Here is an 18,385-nt window from a genome sequence, read left to right as displayed (position 1 = left end):
AGAAACTTTAGCGCTCATGAGAATTGCTGCCATTTTTATTTGGAGAGTGATATTTAGTTAATTATTTTTTCATATGATTAATAGATAAATTCCTCATGTCCACCAATTTATTTTAGATTTTTTGGGATTCCAGAAGTTTGCGTTAGCTACAGATTACTACAGACTGTTCTGTTTTTGACAGATTCTGTTTTCTTGTGTTGTTTGCTTATTTTGATGAATCTATGGCTAGTAAAATTGTTTATAAACCATAGATAAGTTGTCATACAGTAGGTTTAACACCAATATAAATCAAGAATGAGTTCATTACAATACCTTGAAGTGGTGTTTTGTTTTCTTTCGCTAACGGAGCGGACGAGATCTTCTATTTAAGTTTTGTGTTGTTAAGTTTTCAAGTTTTGGGTAAAGATTTGATGGATTATGGAACAAGGAGTGGCAAGAGCCTAAGCTTGGGGATGCCCATGGCACCCCAAGGTAAAATTCAAGGACACCAAAAAGCCTAAGCTTGGGGATGCCCCGGAAGGCACCCCTCTTTCGTTTTCATCTATCAGTAACTTTACTTGGAGCTATATTTTTATTCACCACATGATATGTGTTTTGCTTGGAGCGTCTTGTATGATTTGAGTCTTTGATTTTTAGTTTAGCACAATCATCCTTGCTGTACACACCTTTTGAGAGAGACTCACATGATTTTAAATTTATTAGAATACTCTATGTGCTTCACTTATATCTTTTGAGCTATATGATGACCCACAAGTGTAGGGGATCTATCGTAGCCTTTTCGATAAGTAAGAGTGTCGAACCCAATGAGGAGCAGAAGGAAATGATAAGCAGTTTTCAGTAAGGTCTTCTCTGCAAGCACTGAAATTATCGGTAACAGGTAGTTTTGTGATAAGGTAATTTGTAACGAGTAACAAGTAATAAAAGTAAATAAGGTGCAGCAAGATGGCCCAATCATTTTGTAGCAAAGGACAAGCCTGGACAAACTCTTATATGAAGGAAAGCGCTCCCGAGGACACATGGGAATTATCGTCAAGCTAGTTTTCATCACGATCATATGATTCGCGTTCGGTACTTTGATAATTTGATATGTGGGTGGACCGGTGCTTGGGTACTGTCCTTACTTGGACAAGCATCCCACTTATGATTAACTCATATTGCAAGCATCCACAACTACAACAGAAGTATTAAGGTAAACCTAACCATAACATGAAACATTTGGATCCAAATCAGCTCCTTACGAAGCAACACATAAACTAGGGTTTAAGCTTCTGTCACTCTAGCAACCCATCATCTACTTATTACTTCCCAATGCCTCCCTCTAGGCCCAAACAATGGTGAAGTGTCATGTAGTTGTCGTTCACATGACACCCTAGAGGGATGACAACATACATCTCATCAAAATATCGAACGGATACCAAATACACATGACTACTAATAGCAAGACTTCTCCCATGTCCTCAGGAGCAAACGTAACTACTCACAAATCATATTCATGTTCATAATTAGAGGGGTATTAATATGTATAATGGATCTGAACATATGATCTTCCACCAAGTAAACCAACTAACATCAACTACAAGGAGTAATCAACACTACTAGCAACCCACAGGTACCAATCTGAGGTTTGGATACAAAGATTGGATACAAGAGATGAACTAGGGTTTGAGATGAGATGGTGCTGGTGAAGATGTTGATGGAGATTGACCCCCTCCCGATGAGAGGATCGTTGGTGATGATTTACCCCTCTCGGAGGGAAGTTTCCCCGGCAGAATAGCTCCGCCGGAGCCCTAGATTGGTTCTGCCAAGGTTCCGCCTCGTGGCGGCGGAGTTTCGTCCCGTAAGCTTGCTTATTGTTTTTTCTCGGACAAAAGACCTCATATAGCAGAAGATGGGCATCGGAGGGCCACCAGGGGGCCCACGAGGCAGGGGCACGCCCAGGGGGTAGGGTGTGCCCCCCACCCTCGTGGCCAGGGTGTGGCCCCCTCTGGAACTTCTTGCGCTCGGTATTTTTTATATATTCTGGAAATAACTTCCGTGAAGTTTCAGGACTTTTGGAGCTGTGCAGAATAGGTCTCTAATATTTGCTCCTTTTCCATCCCAGAATCCCAGCTGCCGACATTCTCCCTCTTCATGTAAACCTTGTAAAATAAGAGAGAATAGGCATAAGTATTGTGACATAATGTGTAATAACAGCCCATATTGCAATAAATATCGATATAAAAGCATGATGCAAAATGGACGTATCAACTCTCCCAAGCTTAGACCTTGCTTGTGCTCAAGCGAAAGCCGAAATCAAAAGATATGTCCACATGTTTAGAGATAGAGTTGTCGATAAAAATAAAATACGGACATGAGGGCATCATGATCATTCTTAGAACAACAACATATATATATTTTGTCATATGATCTCTTATGCTAAAGTAACAATTCAATCACAATTTCAAGTATGAATCATAAACTTCATTGAGAACCAACAAACTCTAATCTCAGTCATTGAGGCAATTGCAATTATCATAACATAGGAAAGAGTCAACATAAGAGCTTTTCAGCAAGTCCACATACCCAACCATCTTTTAGTCTTTCACAATTGCTAACACTCATGCAATATTTATGGGTATGGAGTTTTAATCGGACACAGAGAAATATAGGGGCTTATAGTTTTGCCTCCCAATGTTTTACCTCAAGGGTAATGTCAACAATAATAGTTCATGAAGGCTCACTGTCGGTGTCAAAACCGACGGATCTCGGGTAGGGGGTCCCGAACTGTGCATCTAAGGCGGATGGTAACAGGAGGCAGGGGACATGATGTTTTACCCAGGTTTGGGCCCTCTTGATGGAGGTAAAACCCTATGTCCTGCTTAATTTATTCTTGATGATATGAGTATTACAAGAGTTGATCTACCACGAGATCGGAGAGGCTAAACCCTAGAAGCTACCCTATGGTATGATTGTATGTTGTCCTACGGACTAAAACCCTCCGGTTTATATAGACACCAGAGGGGGCTAGGGTTACACAAGGTCGGTTACAAAGGAGGAGATATACATATCCGTATTGCCTAGCTTGCCTTCCACGCCAAGTAGAGTCCCATCCGGACACGAGACGAAGTCTTCAATCTTGTATCTTCATAGTCCAACAGTCTGGCCAAAGGATATAGTCCGGCTGTCCGGAGACCCCATAATCCAGGACTCCCTCAGTAGCCCCTGAACCAGGCTTCAATGACGATGAGTCCGGCACGCAGTATTGTCTTCGGCATTGCAAGGCGGGTTCATCCTCCGAATACACCACAGAAGAATTTGAATTCAAGGATAGCGTCCGACCCTGCAAAATAAGTTCCACATACCACCGTAGAGAGAATAATATTTCCACAAATCTAATCTGCTGACACATTTTGGCAACATGACATTATGCCATGGCCCGGTGATTATTCGAACCGTTTCCTTTAACTAGCCCCGCACATAACGCGAGGCAGTTTCTTGACACGTCTAGTCAAACAGAGATCGTGTCCCCCTTATTACGGGATTCTCATCAATACGGGGGTGGGTAACCCAACCGCGCCATCGATTACGGTGCTTGGGGGATAAGCGAGTTTTACCAGGCTAGTGGGGGCGCATAGTTCCGACTGCCCTTATAAAGGGACAAGGTTTAACCTTTTTCTACCCACGCCTTCTTCCTCCTTGCTCATCCATTCTTGCACACTCGAGCTCCAACGCCCAAGTCCACATCCTCCCCCTCAACCTTCTCCAATCATGTCCGGAGCGGGAGGCAAATTCCGTTACGGAGGGACACATCAAGAAGCTGCGCGGAGCCGGATACTTAGCCGCGAATATCGCGCATCGGCTGCCCGCTGCGGGGCAGATCGTTCCTACCCCTGAACCTCACAAGAGGGTAGTTTTCGTCCACCACTTCCTCCCCGGACTGGGGTTTCCCCTCCACCCATTCGTCCGTGGTCTCATGTTCTACTACATGCTGGACTTCCATGATCTGGCCCCGAACTTCATCCTCAACATTTCGGCGTTCATCGTCGTGTGTGAGGCTTTCCTCCGCATTCGGTCCCACTTCGGCCTGTGGTTAAAGACCTTCAATATCAAGCTGAAGGTGGTGGGAGGCCAACAAGCAGAATGCGGCGGAGCCATGGTGGGAAAGATGCCCAATGTTATATGGCTTGAAGGCTCCTTCGTGGAGACCATAAAGGGGTGGCAATCAGCGTGGTTCTACATCACTGAGCCGCGCGACACCAACTGGGTGGCTGCCCCCGAGTTTCAATCCAGAATCCCCACGCGGCTCACCTCCTGGAAAGAGAAGGGCCTGTCCTGGGGTTCATCGGTGGAGCTGGACGGACTCCAGAAATGTATCCGGAATATGGCAGGCAAGAAGTTCAAGCTTGTCAACATAGTCCAAGTCATGCTCATCCGTCGGATCCTCCCGTGTCAACAACGGGATTTCAACTTGTGGGAGTTCGACCCGGCCCAACACCAAACTCTGAGCGAGCTCTTCGACACGACGCACAAGGACGTCTGTAGGGTGCTGTTCAAGGGCGTCGAGGTCCCTCCCTCTCTCACCAAGGACCGCGGGCTAAGTGCGAAGCGCCTAGCGCATTCGGTGAGTTCTATACATCTAGTAGGATATTTATTTCCCCTAGCTTAACCATGTGTGGGGTCTGAGCTTGATGCCTTTGACAGGACTGGCTGGAGACGTCAGGGCAGATTAACTGTCCGGCCCCTCTGCCCGAAGACACTACGGACGCTCTCCTGACGGAGATGCTGACTCCGGCTCCTTACAAGGTGCCGGAGAAGACCAAGAAAGCCAAGGGAACCTGAAAGAGTTCCCGACGCCAGGTGTTATCGGACTCATCGTCCGATAACTCCGCGACGCACTCCTCCCCTGAAGACGAGGAGGAAGATGAAGATGCTCCCCCTCCAGTCGGGGGAGACAAGAAAAGGAAGGCCGCCCCAACCGGGGGGGGGGGGGGGCGAAGGGTCCAAGAAGGGAAGGACTCTCCTTCCGGACTACTCCACCACCGCCACCGAAGGCGAAGACGGGTGGCTGCTTAGGGCTAGTAAAATAGTTTATAATCCATAGAGAAGTTGGAATACAGTAGGTTTAACACCAATATAAATAAAGAATGAGTTCATTACAGTACCTTGAAGTGGTATTTTGTTTTCTTTCGCTAACAGAGCTCACGAGTTTTCTATTTTGAGTTTTGTGTTGTGAAGTTTTCGAGTTTTGGGTGAATTCTTTTGATGGATTATGGAACAAGGAGTGGCAAGAGCCTAAGCTTGGGGATGCCCATGGCACCCACAAGATAATCCAAGGACACCAAGAAGTCAAAGCTTGGGGATTCCCCAGAAGGCATCCCCTCTTTCGTCTACTTCCATCGGAAATTTACTTGGAGCTATATTTTTATTCACCAACACGATATGTGTTTTGCTTGGAGCGTCTTGTATTATTTGTGTCTTTGTGTCTTAGTATGGCACAATCATCCTTGTTGTACACACCTTTTGAGAGAGCCATACATGAATTAAAATTTGATAGAATGCTCTATGTGCTTCACTTATATCTTTTGAGCTATGTAGTTTTGCTCTATGTGCTTCACTTATATCTTTTGAGCTATGTAGTTTTGCTCTATGTGCTTCACTTATATCTTTTGAGCTAAGTAGTTTTGCTCTATGTGCTCCACTTATATCTTTTGAGCTATGTAGTTTTGCTCTATGTGCTTCACTTATATCTTTTGAGCGTTATAATTTTGCTCTATGTGCTTCACTTAGATCTTTTAGAGCACGGTGGTGGATTTGTTTTAAAGAAACTATTGATCTCTCATGCTTCACTTAAATTATTTTGAGAGTCTTAATAGCATGGTAATTTGCTTAATAATAATATGCTTGGTATTCAAGATTTGTAAAACTTTATTTTGAGTGTGTTGAATACTAAGAAAAGATTGAAGCATGATAATTGTTTTGAGATATGGAGGTGATAATATTAAAGTCATGCTAGTTGAGTAGTTGTGAATTTAAAGAATACTTGTGTTAAAGTTTGTGATTCCCATAGCATGCACGTATGGTGAACCATTATGTGATGAAGTCGGAGCATGATTTATTTATTGATTATCTTCCTTATGAGTGGCGGTCGGGGACGAGCGATGGTCTTTTCCTACCAATCTATCCCCCTAGGAGCATGCACGTAATACTTTGCTTTGATAACTTCTAGATTTTTGCAATAAGTATATGGGTTCTTTATGACTAATGTTGAGTCCATGGATCATACGCACTCTCACCCTTCCACCTTTGCTAGCCTCTCTAATACCGCGCACCTTTCGCCGGTGTCATACACCTACCATATACCTTCCTCAAAACAGCCACCACACCTACCTATTATGGCATTTCCATAGCCATTCCGAGATATATTGCCATGCAACTTTCCACCATCTAGTTCATCATGACACATTCATCATTGTCATATTGCTTAGCATGATCATGTAGTTGACATAGTATTTGTGGCAAAGCCACCGTTCATAATTTTTCATACTTGTCACTCTTGATTCATTGCATATCCCGGTACACCGCTAGAGGCATTCACATAGAGTCATATTTTGTTCTAAGTATCGAGTTGTAATTGTTGAGTTGTAAGAAAAATAAAAGTGTGATGATCATCATTATTAGAGCATTGTCCCAGTGAGGAAAGGATGATGAAGACTATGATTCCCCCATAAGTCGGGATGAGACTCTGGACGAAAAATAAATAAAAGAGGCCAAAGAAGCCCAAATAAAAAAAAGAGAAAAGGCCCAAATAAAAAAATATAAAAAATGAGAGAGAAAGAGAGAAGGGACAATGCTACTATCCTTTTACCACACTTGTGCTTCAAAGTAGCACCATGATCTTCATAGTAGAGAGTCTCTCATGTTATCACTTTCATATACTAGTGGGAATTTTACATTATAGAACTTGGCTTGTATATACTAGTGGGTTTATGATCAAGTCTATCTATGAATAATATTTGAATCTTCTCTGAATTATTTTTTGTATGATTGGTTATCTTTGCAAGTCTCTTCGAATTATCCGATTGGTTTGGCCAACTAGATTGGTAGTTCTTGCCATGGGAGAAGTGCTTAGCTTTGAGTTTGTTCATGCGGTGTCCTTTCCCAGTGATAGAAGGGGCAGCAAGGCACGTATTGCATCGTTGCCATCGAGGATAACAAGATGGGGTTTATGTCATATTGCATGAATTTATCTCTCTACATCATGTCATCTTGCTTAAGGCGTTACTCTGTTTTTAACTTAATACTCTAGATGCATGCTGGATAGCGGTCGATGAGTGGAGTAATAGTAGTAGATGCAGAATTGTTTCGATCTACTTGTCACGGACGTGATGCCTATATACATGATCATGCCTAGATATTCTCATAACTATGCTCAATTCTGTCAATTGCTCAACAGTAATTTGTTCGCCCACCATATAATACTTATGCTCTTGAGAGAAGCCACTAGTGAAACCTATGGCCCCCGGGTCTATTCTCATCATATCAATCTCCATCACTTTAATCTTGTTTTGCTTTTTTACTTTTCCTTTACTTTTTACTTTACATCTTTATACAAAAATACCAAAAATATTATATCTATCAGATCTCACTCTCGTAAGTGACCGTGAAGGGATTAACAACCCCTAATCGCGTTGGTTGCGAGTAGCTATCATTTTGTGCAGGTACGAGGGACTTGAGCGTGGCCTCCTACTGGATTGATACCTTGGTTCTCAAAAACTGAGGGAAATACTTACGCTACTCTGCTGCATCATCCTTTCCTCTTCGGGGAAAACCAACGCAAGCTCAAGACGTAGCAGCGACCCTGAAGCAAGCGCTATCCAACGCCGAAAACAAAGCGGCCAAGGAGCGCACCGAGCGGGAAAGGTAGGAGGCATGGGTGGGCGAGGTGCAGCAAGAGCTCCACGCTCTCGTGACGAAGCACGAGGTGTTGGAGCTTGACTTGAAGACGCGTGAGTCCGAGCTTGCCGCAACCCTCAAGAGCGCAAAGAATGCCAAGGCCGAAGCCCAAAAGGCCCTCTAGGAGATTGATGCGACGAAGAAGATAGCGGTGGGTAAGGCATTCTATATGCAAAGCAAGCATGTGAAAGTAAATTACTTGTTACTTACCCGATTTCGGAGCTCTCCAGGAGCATTCGTAGATTTGCCCTGCAGCATGTCGGATGCCGCATAGTTTTACCAAGCCGAGGAGGGAAGCTCAATGGAGAATCTATTCTGGTCTCAGTATACTGGGACCGAACACCCGATGCCTCTAAGCGACTAGCTAAAGCAACTGGTCGAGCTGCATAAGGCGGCCGAGCAGGCCATGATGGGCTTTATAGTCCGGATGTGGCCTGGCGACGCCCTTCCCAACAGCTACTTCGGCCTGGTGATGCGGCTTGTGGATGCCTGCCCACGGCTGGAAGTCATCAAGCGGTCCGTCTGCATCGAAGGTGCACGCCGGGCTTTTGCCCGTGTGAAGGTGCAATGGGACAAGATGGACGCCGTGAAGCTGGTGAAGGAAGGGCCGCCGCAGGGCAAGGAGCATCGCCACCCCAAGATGTACTATGAGGGTGTCCTGAAGGGTGCCCGTCTCGTAGCGGATGAGTGTACGAAAGATGTAATATTTGAGTAAACTTGCTCATGTGATCCTATATTATGAAAACTTGTTCATATGCCCTATGAAACGCTTGTCTGAATTTAAAATATTACCTTCTGTTCGTCTGTTTATCAAATCTGAGAGATGGCTAGTCGTCGATTTCTGCCCTCACGCCATGAGTGCTGGGGTGTTCGGGATAAACCTGAGCACTCTTGTTCCCATTGTTGGGTCCTTCGAGGGAGGTGCTCAGCACAACGAACAAGGCAATCAGACCATAATGCGTTATCTCTCTCACTTAGCCATAGAATTTTATAATTTTAAATTTTGGTGAAGCCCCTGGTATTCGGAAGGCCGAATTCGGGGCGCGATACACGCCTTAAGCCGGACAGGGCCGACTCCTCGCTCTAAGCGGCATAAGTCTTTAAGGACTTGAAACCTCTCGAACAGCGACCAGTCTCTCGCCTTATCATGACAGTCAGCTTTAGCTTTCTCTACTGAGGTGCTTAGCCCAGTAGAACCGGGGCACCATCGCAGTAGTTCTCCCAGTGCTACCTTAGCCGATATAGCGGAATGTAAGGTACCAAAACATGGGAGCCGGGCAACCCCAAGTATTGACCCAAGACATGATTCGGAGCTGATGCATATAATGCTATAAGTTCGGGGTGCCGCACTGTCGAAAGTGTTCAGACTTCTCACGCCGTATTATGGGGTATGCTTAAGCCCCTAGCGTATTGGCCGTACTAGAGTGTACGGGTGCTAGATGTCGTGAATGAACATATATATATATATATATATATATATATATATATATATATATATATATATATATATATATATATATATATATAAAGGAAGAATGCAATAATAGTCTTAATGCTATGCATTGTTTATTCAAAAAGGTGCCTTAAAGCAGAATGATACAAGCAGTGCGATAAGCAAAAAGTAGGACTATTTGACATGTCCCTTCCAAGGGCAAGCTGAGGAATAGTATTAAAGCAAATATTTCACTCGTTATCGTAATCCACCTGGGAGTTCCGTGGTGTGACGTAGCTTTCTGCCTCCTTGGTTGCTGCATCATGTGTTCGGCAATCATGCTGCCGGATACGGTTTCTAGAGATTAAAGTCCTAAAAGAGAAAAATAACAAAGCGGGAAGCCCCTAGTGCGGTTTAAGCCGCGACTTGGGGCGTGCCGCAGTCGTACCCCCTCCACGCTTGTGCCCATGGTATTTTTAATGCATAATTATGTACGCGTGGCATGGATTTCGCCGTTTGGTTGGGACCGGGGTGGGGGCCGCGTTGCCATGCGAGCTCGGAATGTGCCAGGCGGTCCTGTTGCCAATTACTCTGGGCGCGCTTGAAGGTGTTCGGGTCCTTAATCGCCGAACTAGTGGATTGCCTTAAGAGGCTGCTTTGTGCTTCTGCTGCGAGGGCCGCAGTGTGCTCCTCCATGCGGAGAGAGCGCTCTGTGTTTCCATTGACTATGATGACCCCCCGAGGTCCTGGCATTTTGAGCTTGAGATATGCATAATGCGGTACCGCATTGAATCTTGCGAATGCGGTTCGCCCGAGCAGTGCATGGTAGCCACTACGGAACGGGACTATGTCGAAGATTAACTCTTCGCTTCAGAAGTTATCCGGGGATCCGAAGACCACTTCCAGTGTGATTGAGCCTGTGCAATGGGCCTCTACACCTGTTATGACGCCTCTAAAGGTTGTTTTTGTGGGTTTGATCCTTGAGGGGTCGATACCCATTTTGCGCACTGTGTCCTGATAAAGCAGGTTCAGGCTGCTGCCGCCATCCATAAGGACTCGAGTGAGGTGAAATCCGTCAATGATTGGGTCTAGGACCAATGCGGCGAATCTGCCATGACAGATACTAGTGGGGTGGTCCCTGCGGTCGAAGGTGATCGAACAGGAAGACCATGGGTTGAATTTTGGGGCGACTGGCTCCAACGCATATACGTCCCTAAGCGCACGCTTCTGTTCCCTCTTGGGGATGTGGGTTGCATATATCATGTTCACCGTCCGCACTTGTGGGGGGAACCTCTTCTGTCCTCCAGTGTTCGGCTGCCGGGGCTCCTCCTCGTCATTGCTATGTGACCCCTTGTCTTTATTTTCGGCATTTAACTTGCCGGCCTACTTGAACACCCAACAATCCCTGTTGGTGTGGTTGGCTGGCTTGTCAGGGGTGCCGTGTATTTGACACGAGCGATCGAGTATATGGTCCAAACTGGACAGGCCCGGAGTGCTTCTTTTGAATGGCTTTTTCCGCTGACCGGGTTTAGAGCCTTTGAATCCGGCATTGACTGCCGTATCCTCGGTATTGTCGCTGTTAATGCGGCGCTTATGTTTGTTGCGACGTGACCTGCCATTGCCCTCCTTGGTATCCGAAGTACCATAGTTCTTTGATATGTTATTACTGCGAGCCAGCCAGCTGTCTTCTCCCGCACAAAAGCGGGTCATGAGTGTCGTGAGGGCTGCCATAGATTTCGGCTTTTCCTAACCAAGGTGCCTGGCTAGCCACTCATCGCGGATGTTGTGCTTGAAAGCTTCTAGGGCCTCTGCATCCGGACAGTCGACGATTTGATTTTTCTTTGTTAGGAACCGTGTCCAAAATCTCCTGGCCGATTCCTCTGGCTGCTGAATTATGTGGCTCAAGTCATCGGCATCTGGTGGTCACACATAAGTGCTCTGAAAGTTGTCGAGGAATGCGGCTTCCAGATCTTCCCAACAGCCAATGGACTATGCTGGCAAGCTGTTGAGCCAATGCCGAGCTGGTCCTTTGAGTTTGAGTGGGAGGTATTTGATGGCGTGTAGGTCATCACCGCAGGCCATGTGGATGTGCAGGAGGAAATCCTCGATCCATACCGCAGGATCTGTTGTGCCGTCGTATGATTCTATATTTACGGGTTTGAAACCCTCTGGGATTTGATGATCCATTACTTCGTCTGTGAAGCATAAGGGGTGTGCGGCGCCTCTGTACTGGGCTATATCATGACGTAGCTCGAATGAATCTTGCCCGCTATGTTCGGCCCGGCCGGACTTACTTTTATTGTATCCAACGTGACGATTATCGTCTCGCATAGTTGCGCGCCCTCGTGATCCATAGATCGATCTTGCATGATTTGCTTTGTCCTCCAATACGTCTCGCAGGTCTGGCATATTTCCCCATGCCTTTTTATTTGAATGACGTCGGGATGTGGGCTGAGCTTTTGGCTGGAATGTCTCTCTGTCGCGGCCACGAGGTGGCCGATCAGCCACGTCATACGCCGGGGATGTAGGTTTTAGGGCTTCCTCCTCCAGTCGGGGTAGCAACCTGCACTTTGGGTAACTCTTGGAGGGGTGTTCGAGTTTATATTCCTCGGCTGCCAGGACTTCAGTCCATCTGTCACCTAGCAAATCTTGATCAGCTTGAAGCTGCTGCTGCTTTTTATTAAGGCTATTTGCCTTGGCTATAAGCCGGCGCTTGAAGCGCTCTTGTTCGACGGGATCCTCTGGCACGACGAATTCCTCATCGCCGAGGCTTGCCTCGTCTTCGGAGGGAGGCATGTAATTATCATCCTCCGCCTCTCCATCTGCCGCTCTCTCAGGAGGGCTGGCTCCTTCATCCTCCTGCTCTAAATCTTGCTGGAGGGGATTGTTGTTGTCTTCGGCATTGTCCGGAGTGCTATTATCTCCGGTGCCGGTATCACCACTTTTGCCTTGGCAGGACATAGAGCGGCGCCGCTGACTCCGGCGCTTGGGTTTCTTTTTGGAGGGGTCATCCTCCGTTCTCTCGTCGCCATTGACTTCTTTGGGTGTGTCCACCATGTATATGTCGTATGATGAGGTGGCTGTCCAGTGCCCTGTGGGAAGTGGTTCCTCTTCAACTCCCGCATCGTCGTCCATACCGTCGATGTCTTCGGAGTCGAAGTCGAGCATGTCAGTTAAGTCATCGACAGTGGCTACTAAATGGGTGGTGGGTGGGCGGCGAATTTCTTCGTCATCCGCATCCCAATCCTGCCGGACGTGGTTCGGACAGGATCCTCCTGACAAGGAGAGAGACCTTAATGAGTTTAGTATGTCACCGAAGGGCGAGTGCTGAAAAATATCTGCGGAGGTAAACTCCATGATCGGCGCCCAATCGGATTCGACGGGAACGGGCGCAGGCGGTTCGGAGTCCGTGGCCGGAGAAGGATCCGGCAGTTTGGCAACACGGCTCTCGTGAAGGGTAAGGTCGATATTCGGCTGGATCGCCGCCGAGGATACGACCTCCGTGACGGGGTCTATCCACCCATCCATGGATGGCGCAACTGTCTTCGAATTAAGGCTCAGAGCGGCTACCGGTGCGATCTCCTGAATACGGCCCGATGGTAGAGCTAAATTGTACTCATCGTGACAGCGTGGTGCACAAGGCAGGGGCTCGAATCCGTCGAAGATCAAGTCTCCGCGGATATCGGCTGTGTAGTTTAAGCTTCCAAACCCGACCTGGTGGCGAGGGGCATAACTGTCGATCTGCTCCAGATGGCCAAGCGAGTTGGCCCGCAGTGCGAAGCCGCCGAACACAAATATCTGTCCGGGGAGAAAAGTCTCACCCTGGACTGCATCGCTATCGATGATAGTAGGATCCATCAAGCCTAACGGCGATGACATAGAGGAACTCTCAATGAAAGCACCAATGTCGGTGTCAAAACCAGCGGATCTCGGGTAGGGGGTCCCGAACTGTGCGTCTAAGGCGGATGGTAACAGGAGGCAGGGGATACAATGTTTTACCCAGGTTCGGGACCTCTTGATGGAGGTAAATCCCTACGTCCTGCTTGATTTATTCTTGATGATATGAGTATTACAAGAGTTGATCTACCACAAGATCAGAGAGGCTAAACCCTAAAAGCTAGCCTATGGTATGATTGTATGTTGTCCTACGGACTAAAACCCTCCGGTTTATATAGACACCAGAGGGGGCTAGGGTTACACAAGGTCGGTTACAAAGGAGGAGATATACATATCCGTATTGCCTAGCTTGCCTTCCACGCCAAGTAGAGTCCCATCCGGACATGAGACGAAGTCTTCAATCTTGTATCTTCATAGTCCAACAGTCTGGCCAAAGGATATAGTCCGGCTGACGGGAGACCCCCTAATCCAGGACTCCCTCACTCACATCCAATTAGCTATATATATCCGGATCTTTCCAACACATTGTGCTTGCCAAAGGATAAAATGTAAAAAGGAAAGGTGAAGATCACCATGACTCTTATGTAAGGTAGAAGATAAAAGTAAAAGATATGCCCTTCGCAGAGGGAAGCAGAGGTTGTCATGCACTTTTATTGTTGGATGCACAAAATCTTAATGCAAAAGAACGTCACTTCATATTGGCACTTGTGATATGGACCTTTATTATGCAGTCCGTTGCTTTTATTTCTTCCATATCACAAGATCGTATAAAGCTTATTTTCTCCGCACTAATAAGTCATACATATTTATAAAGCAATTTTTATTGCTTGCACTGATGAAAACTTACTTGAAGGATCTTACTCAATCCATAGGTAGATATGGTGGACTCTCATGGAAAAACTGGGTTTAGGGATATTTGGAAGCACAAGTAGTATCTCTACTTTGTGCAAGGAAATTGGCTAGCAAGAGAGGGAAAGGCAAGCTCAACATGTTGGATGATCCATGACAATATAATTTATCTCAGATGAAAGAAAACATAACCCATTATGTTGTCTTCCTTGTCCAACGTCAACTCTTTAGCATATCATACTTTAATGAGTGCTCACAATCATAAAAGATGTCCAAGATAGTATATTTATATGTGAACCTCTCTTTCTTTATTACTTCTTATGAATTGCAACAATGACCAAAACTATGTTTGTCAACTCTCAACAACTTTTATTTATCATGCTCTTTATATGTGAGCTCATTACTCTCCACAAGATCCATATGATCTCTTTATTTCTTTTTATTCTTTCTCTTTTATTTTATTTAATTCCCTCAAGATCATAGAAAAATAATCAACCCTTGACTCAACACTAATCTTTATTATATAGCTCACGGACTCGATTACATAGAGGGATCATAAAGCAAAACTCACAACTAGATCATACTAAAACTTTATTCTACTAGATCAAGATATTACCAAAAGGATCGAACTAAGAAAACGGTAAAGATAAAAGTGATGGTGATACGATACTGGGGCACTCCCCCAAGCTTGGCAGTTGCCAAGGGGAGTGCCCATACCCGTGTGATTATGTCTCCTTCTTCGGGGGTGGTGATGTGATATTCTTGGCGATGATGCCTCTCAGGATACGATTCTCTTCCTAGAACTTATTGACTTGCTGCTTGAGGTTCATTATTTCCTTACGGAGCTTGCCAGTGACGGCTAAAGCTCCTTTCACCCAAGGATGTTGCATAGTTGCGGGAGAACAAGTAACACTCTTTTTCATATTTTCATTAGAGAGAAATCTAACATTGGAACGGATGTCCGAGTTTGGAATAGCTGAGCTCTGTAGGTCCGCCATCGTGAATCCTGCCCACAAACGAGAAGTAACTTCTTGGTTCTCCTCCATGGCATCTATCCTTTTCAAGTCAGCTTCCATCTCTTCCTCCGTTGAGGGCCCAAAGTGATAGTCACCGATGTTTGCCCCTGGACCTGGTGTCGAATGAGACACCCGACTCTCCCCGACTAACTCTTGAGAAGACATCTTACTCTAATCTGCGGCAGAAATAGCTCGAAACAAAGGCAGGAGATATTTGCGTGATACGGTGGTCAAAACCTTTGGGAGATTATATAATGAATTTTTACCGACCAAAAGAAGTATCGTGCAAGAAAACGGAGTCCGGAGAGCACACGAGGTGCCCACAAGGCAGGGGGCGCGCCCTAGGGGGTAGGGCGCGCCTCCCACCCTCGTGGAAGCCTCGTGTCCTTCCCAGACTGCTTCTTATTTTCCTATTTTCTTAAATATTCCAAAACAAAAAAATATTGCCATTAGAACTGTGTTGGAGTCGGTTTACTTACCGTATCACGTACCTATTCCTTTTCGGAGTCTGAAACGTTCCGGAAAGTGTCCCTTATGTATTTCTCCGGGGTTACAGTTTCAATAATATTAGTTTCATCATTTATAGGATTACCTGAGATATAATGTTTAATTCTTTGACCGTTCACCACCTTCGGATTTGTGCCTTCGCAGTTGTTGATTTTTATGGCACCGGAACGATAGACCTTCTCGATGACGTAAGGACCTTCCCATTTAGAGAGAAGTTTGCCTACAAAAAATCTTAAACGAGAGTTGTATACCAATACATAATCACCTACATTGAACTCATGCTTTTGTTTCTTTTTATCATGCCATCTTTTAACTTTTCTTTAAACACCTTGGCATTTTCATAAGCCTAGGTTCTCCATTCATCCAGTGAGCTAATGTCAAATAGCCTCTTCTCACTAGCAAGTTTGAAGTCATAGTTGAGCTCTTTAATAGCCCAATATGACTTATGTTCTAATTCAAGAGGTAAGTGGCATGCTTTACCATAAACCATTTTATACGGAGACATACCCATAGGATTTTTATATGCAGTCCTATAGACCCATAATGCATCATCAAGTTTCTTGGACCAATTCTTTCTAGATCTATTAAAAATCTGTTGCAAAATTAATTTGAGCTCTCTGTTACTCAATTCTACTTGACCACTAGACTGTGGGTGATAAGGAGATGCAATTCTATGATTAACATCATACTTAGCAATCATTTTACGAAAGGAACCATGAATAAAGTGTGAACCACCATTAGTCATTAAATATCTAGGGACTCCAAACCTCGGAAAAATAACTTCTTTAAGCATCTTAATAGAGGTGTTATGATCAGCACTACTAGTTGGAATAGCTTCTACCCACTTAGTAACGTAATCAACAAAAACTAAAATATGTCTATACCCGTTAGAGGAAGGAAAAGGTCCCATATAATCAAAACCCCAAACATCAAATGGTTCAATAACAAGTGAATAATTCCTAGGCATTTCTTAACGTCTACTAATATTACCAATTCTTTGACATTCATCACAAAATAAGACAAACTTACAGGCATCCTTGTGTCGGTGTGGAACGACACCTATGGGATCACAAGAATCCCTACTACGGTTGCCGGGGCACAGGGTTGCGAGGATAGCAGGGCTAGTAGACTGCACAAGGATCGTTTACCCAGGTTCGGGCCACGGGGATGCGTAAAACCCTAGTCCTGCTTTGGTGGGTGTATTTCTGAGAGTTCTTGAGCTCTCGAACTAGCTGTGGTCAGCGTGTGGTTTGAAAGAGACGAATCCCCCTCCTCGTCCCCTCGAGGCTCCTTTTATAGTTAAAGGGGCTGCCACAGTGGCACACAGGAGGTGGAAAGGTCTACAGTGGCACGAGGTTATCCCTCGTATTACAGGACAAGGTGCATTTAATGCATCGCTTAGGTGTCCTCTTGCTTTATCAGGGACGGGGGCGAGGCCCGTCCCGTCCGTCGCCGCTCCTCCTCGCTTCGACACGCGCCTCGGCTAGGGATGCGTGCGGTGCCATGTAGGCAGGCAGCTAAGTTGGCGCGGTGGTGGAGCCTTCATGAAGATCTGCATGCTGCCACGCAGGCGCTTGATGAGTTGGCTTGGGAGCTGCATGTTGCCACGCAGGTGCCCGCCCAGTTGGTTGGGCTGGCAGCTGCATGTGAACGGCGGTGGAAGCTTGGTTGACATGGGCTTGGCGGTGGCCTTGCCGGCGTCTTTGGCGAGGGCCTTGCCAGGTGGCCCGGCAAGGGTCTCGCCGTGGCGTGTTGTCGTCCCCGGCAAGGATCTTGCCGGGGGTTTGGTGGCCTTCCTTGGCAAGGATCTTGCCGAGAATAGTCGTCTTCTAATCTTATCTTGAATATGTCTTCACGAAGATCTATATGCCACCACAGGGGTGCCTTCCCGAGCCCTGTCCCCACACTGATGATGGCACTGGGGCCGTGGGCTCAAGGGTGGCTCGCTCTGTTGGTGCGGGGCGAGCTGTCCTGGCAAGAGTCTTGCGGGGGCCGCTGAGGCCTCTTGGCAAGGGTCTTGCCGGCGGAACTTGCTTCGTCCATCTGCTCTTTGTGGTCTTGGCCTTGGCATTGCTTTGATTGTCTTGGGCTTCGATCTTACCTTGGCTCACCTCCCTCATTCTGCTTGGTGTGGTCGTGGGCGCGGCTCTGACTGCCCGTACATGGGAAAAGGGGTACAAAGATGCGCCCCTATTTTCGTACACCGACAGGAGCCCCCGGGCCTGGGCCACACATAAGCGCGACGCATTGTTGGGCCAGGCCCAAAACGGTGCGCGGGCAGGTGGGGCAGTTTTTACCGTGCTAAGATTCTTCGCGTGCTCCGCCTCCCACGACCCACGTGCGTGGCGCGACGTGGAGGGGTGTGCGTGACGTGGGTGGCATGCATGGGACGGTTTCCACACGCATGCGTCACGTCGTAGTAAATGGGCAGCGTGCCCCGCGGCTTCCCCATAAAAAGGGATAACCGTGGGTGCACTGTTCCTTTTACCCTCCGCGCAACCCCAATCTCGGAAACCTCCGTCTGCCTTCCTCTTCTTCCTTAAGCTTTGTACCCTCTTGCCATCATTGCGCTTCCTCCGCCCTCTGTCCTGCCCTTCTCCCCCAGTCGCCATGGTGCCAAAATCCACCAAGGGCAAGGGAGTGGCCAAGGACGCCAGAGCCGGGGAGCCGCCGGAGAGTGCGCTGGCGGTGCAGCGGACACAGTCCGCCTTCTTCCCCTGGACGGTCGATGTGTTCGAGCTTCGAGACTCCT

General features: G+C 46.7%; 1 protein-coding gene across 1 annotated transcript in view; it reads right to left on the bottom strand.

The window, feature by feature from the left end:
• Positions 1 to 18,385, bottom strand: part of LOC119353708 (transcription termination factor MTERF4, chloroplastic-like) — a 98,510-nt gene that overhangs the window by 79,392 nt on the left and 733 nt on the right. The window contains exon 2 of the mRNA XM_037620363.1: positions 18,186 to 18,383. Coding sequence (XP_037476260.1) covers positions 18,186 to 18,383 — 198 coding nt within the window. The remainder of the gene's footprint in view (positions 1 to 18,185; positions 18,384 to 18,385) is intronic.

Source organism: Triticum dicoccoides, chromosome 1A, assembly GCF_002162155.2.
Source record: "Triticum dicoccoides isolate Atlit2015 ecotype Zavitan chromosome 1A, WEW_v2.0, whole genome shotgun sequence".
Taxonomy (NCBI): domain Eukaryota; kingdom Viridiplantae; phylum Streptophyta; class Magnoliopsida; order Poales; family Poaceae; genus Triticum; species Triticum dicoccoides.
The sequence above is the reverse complement of the archived record's forward strand: the minus strand, read 5'-3'. Positions and strand labels throughout refer to the sequence as shown.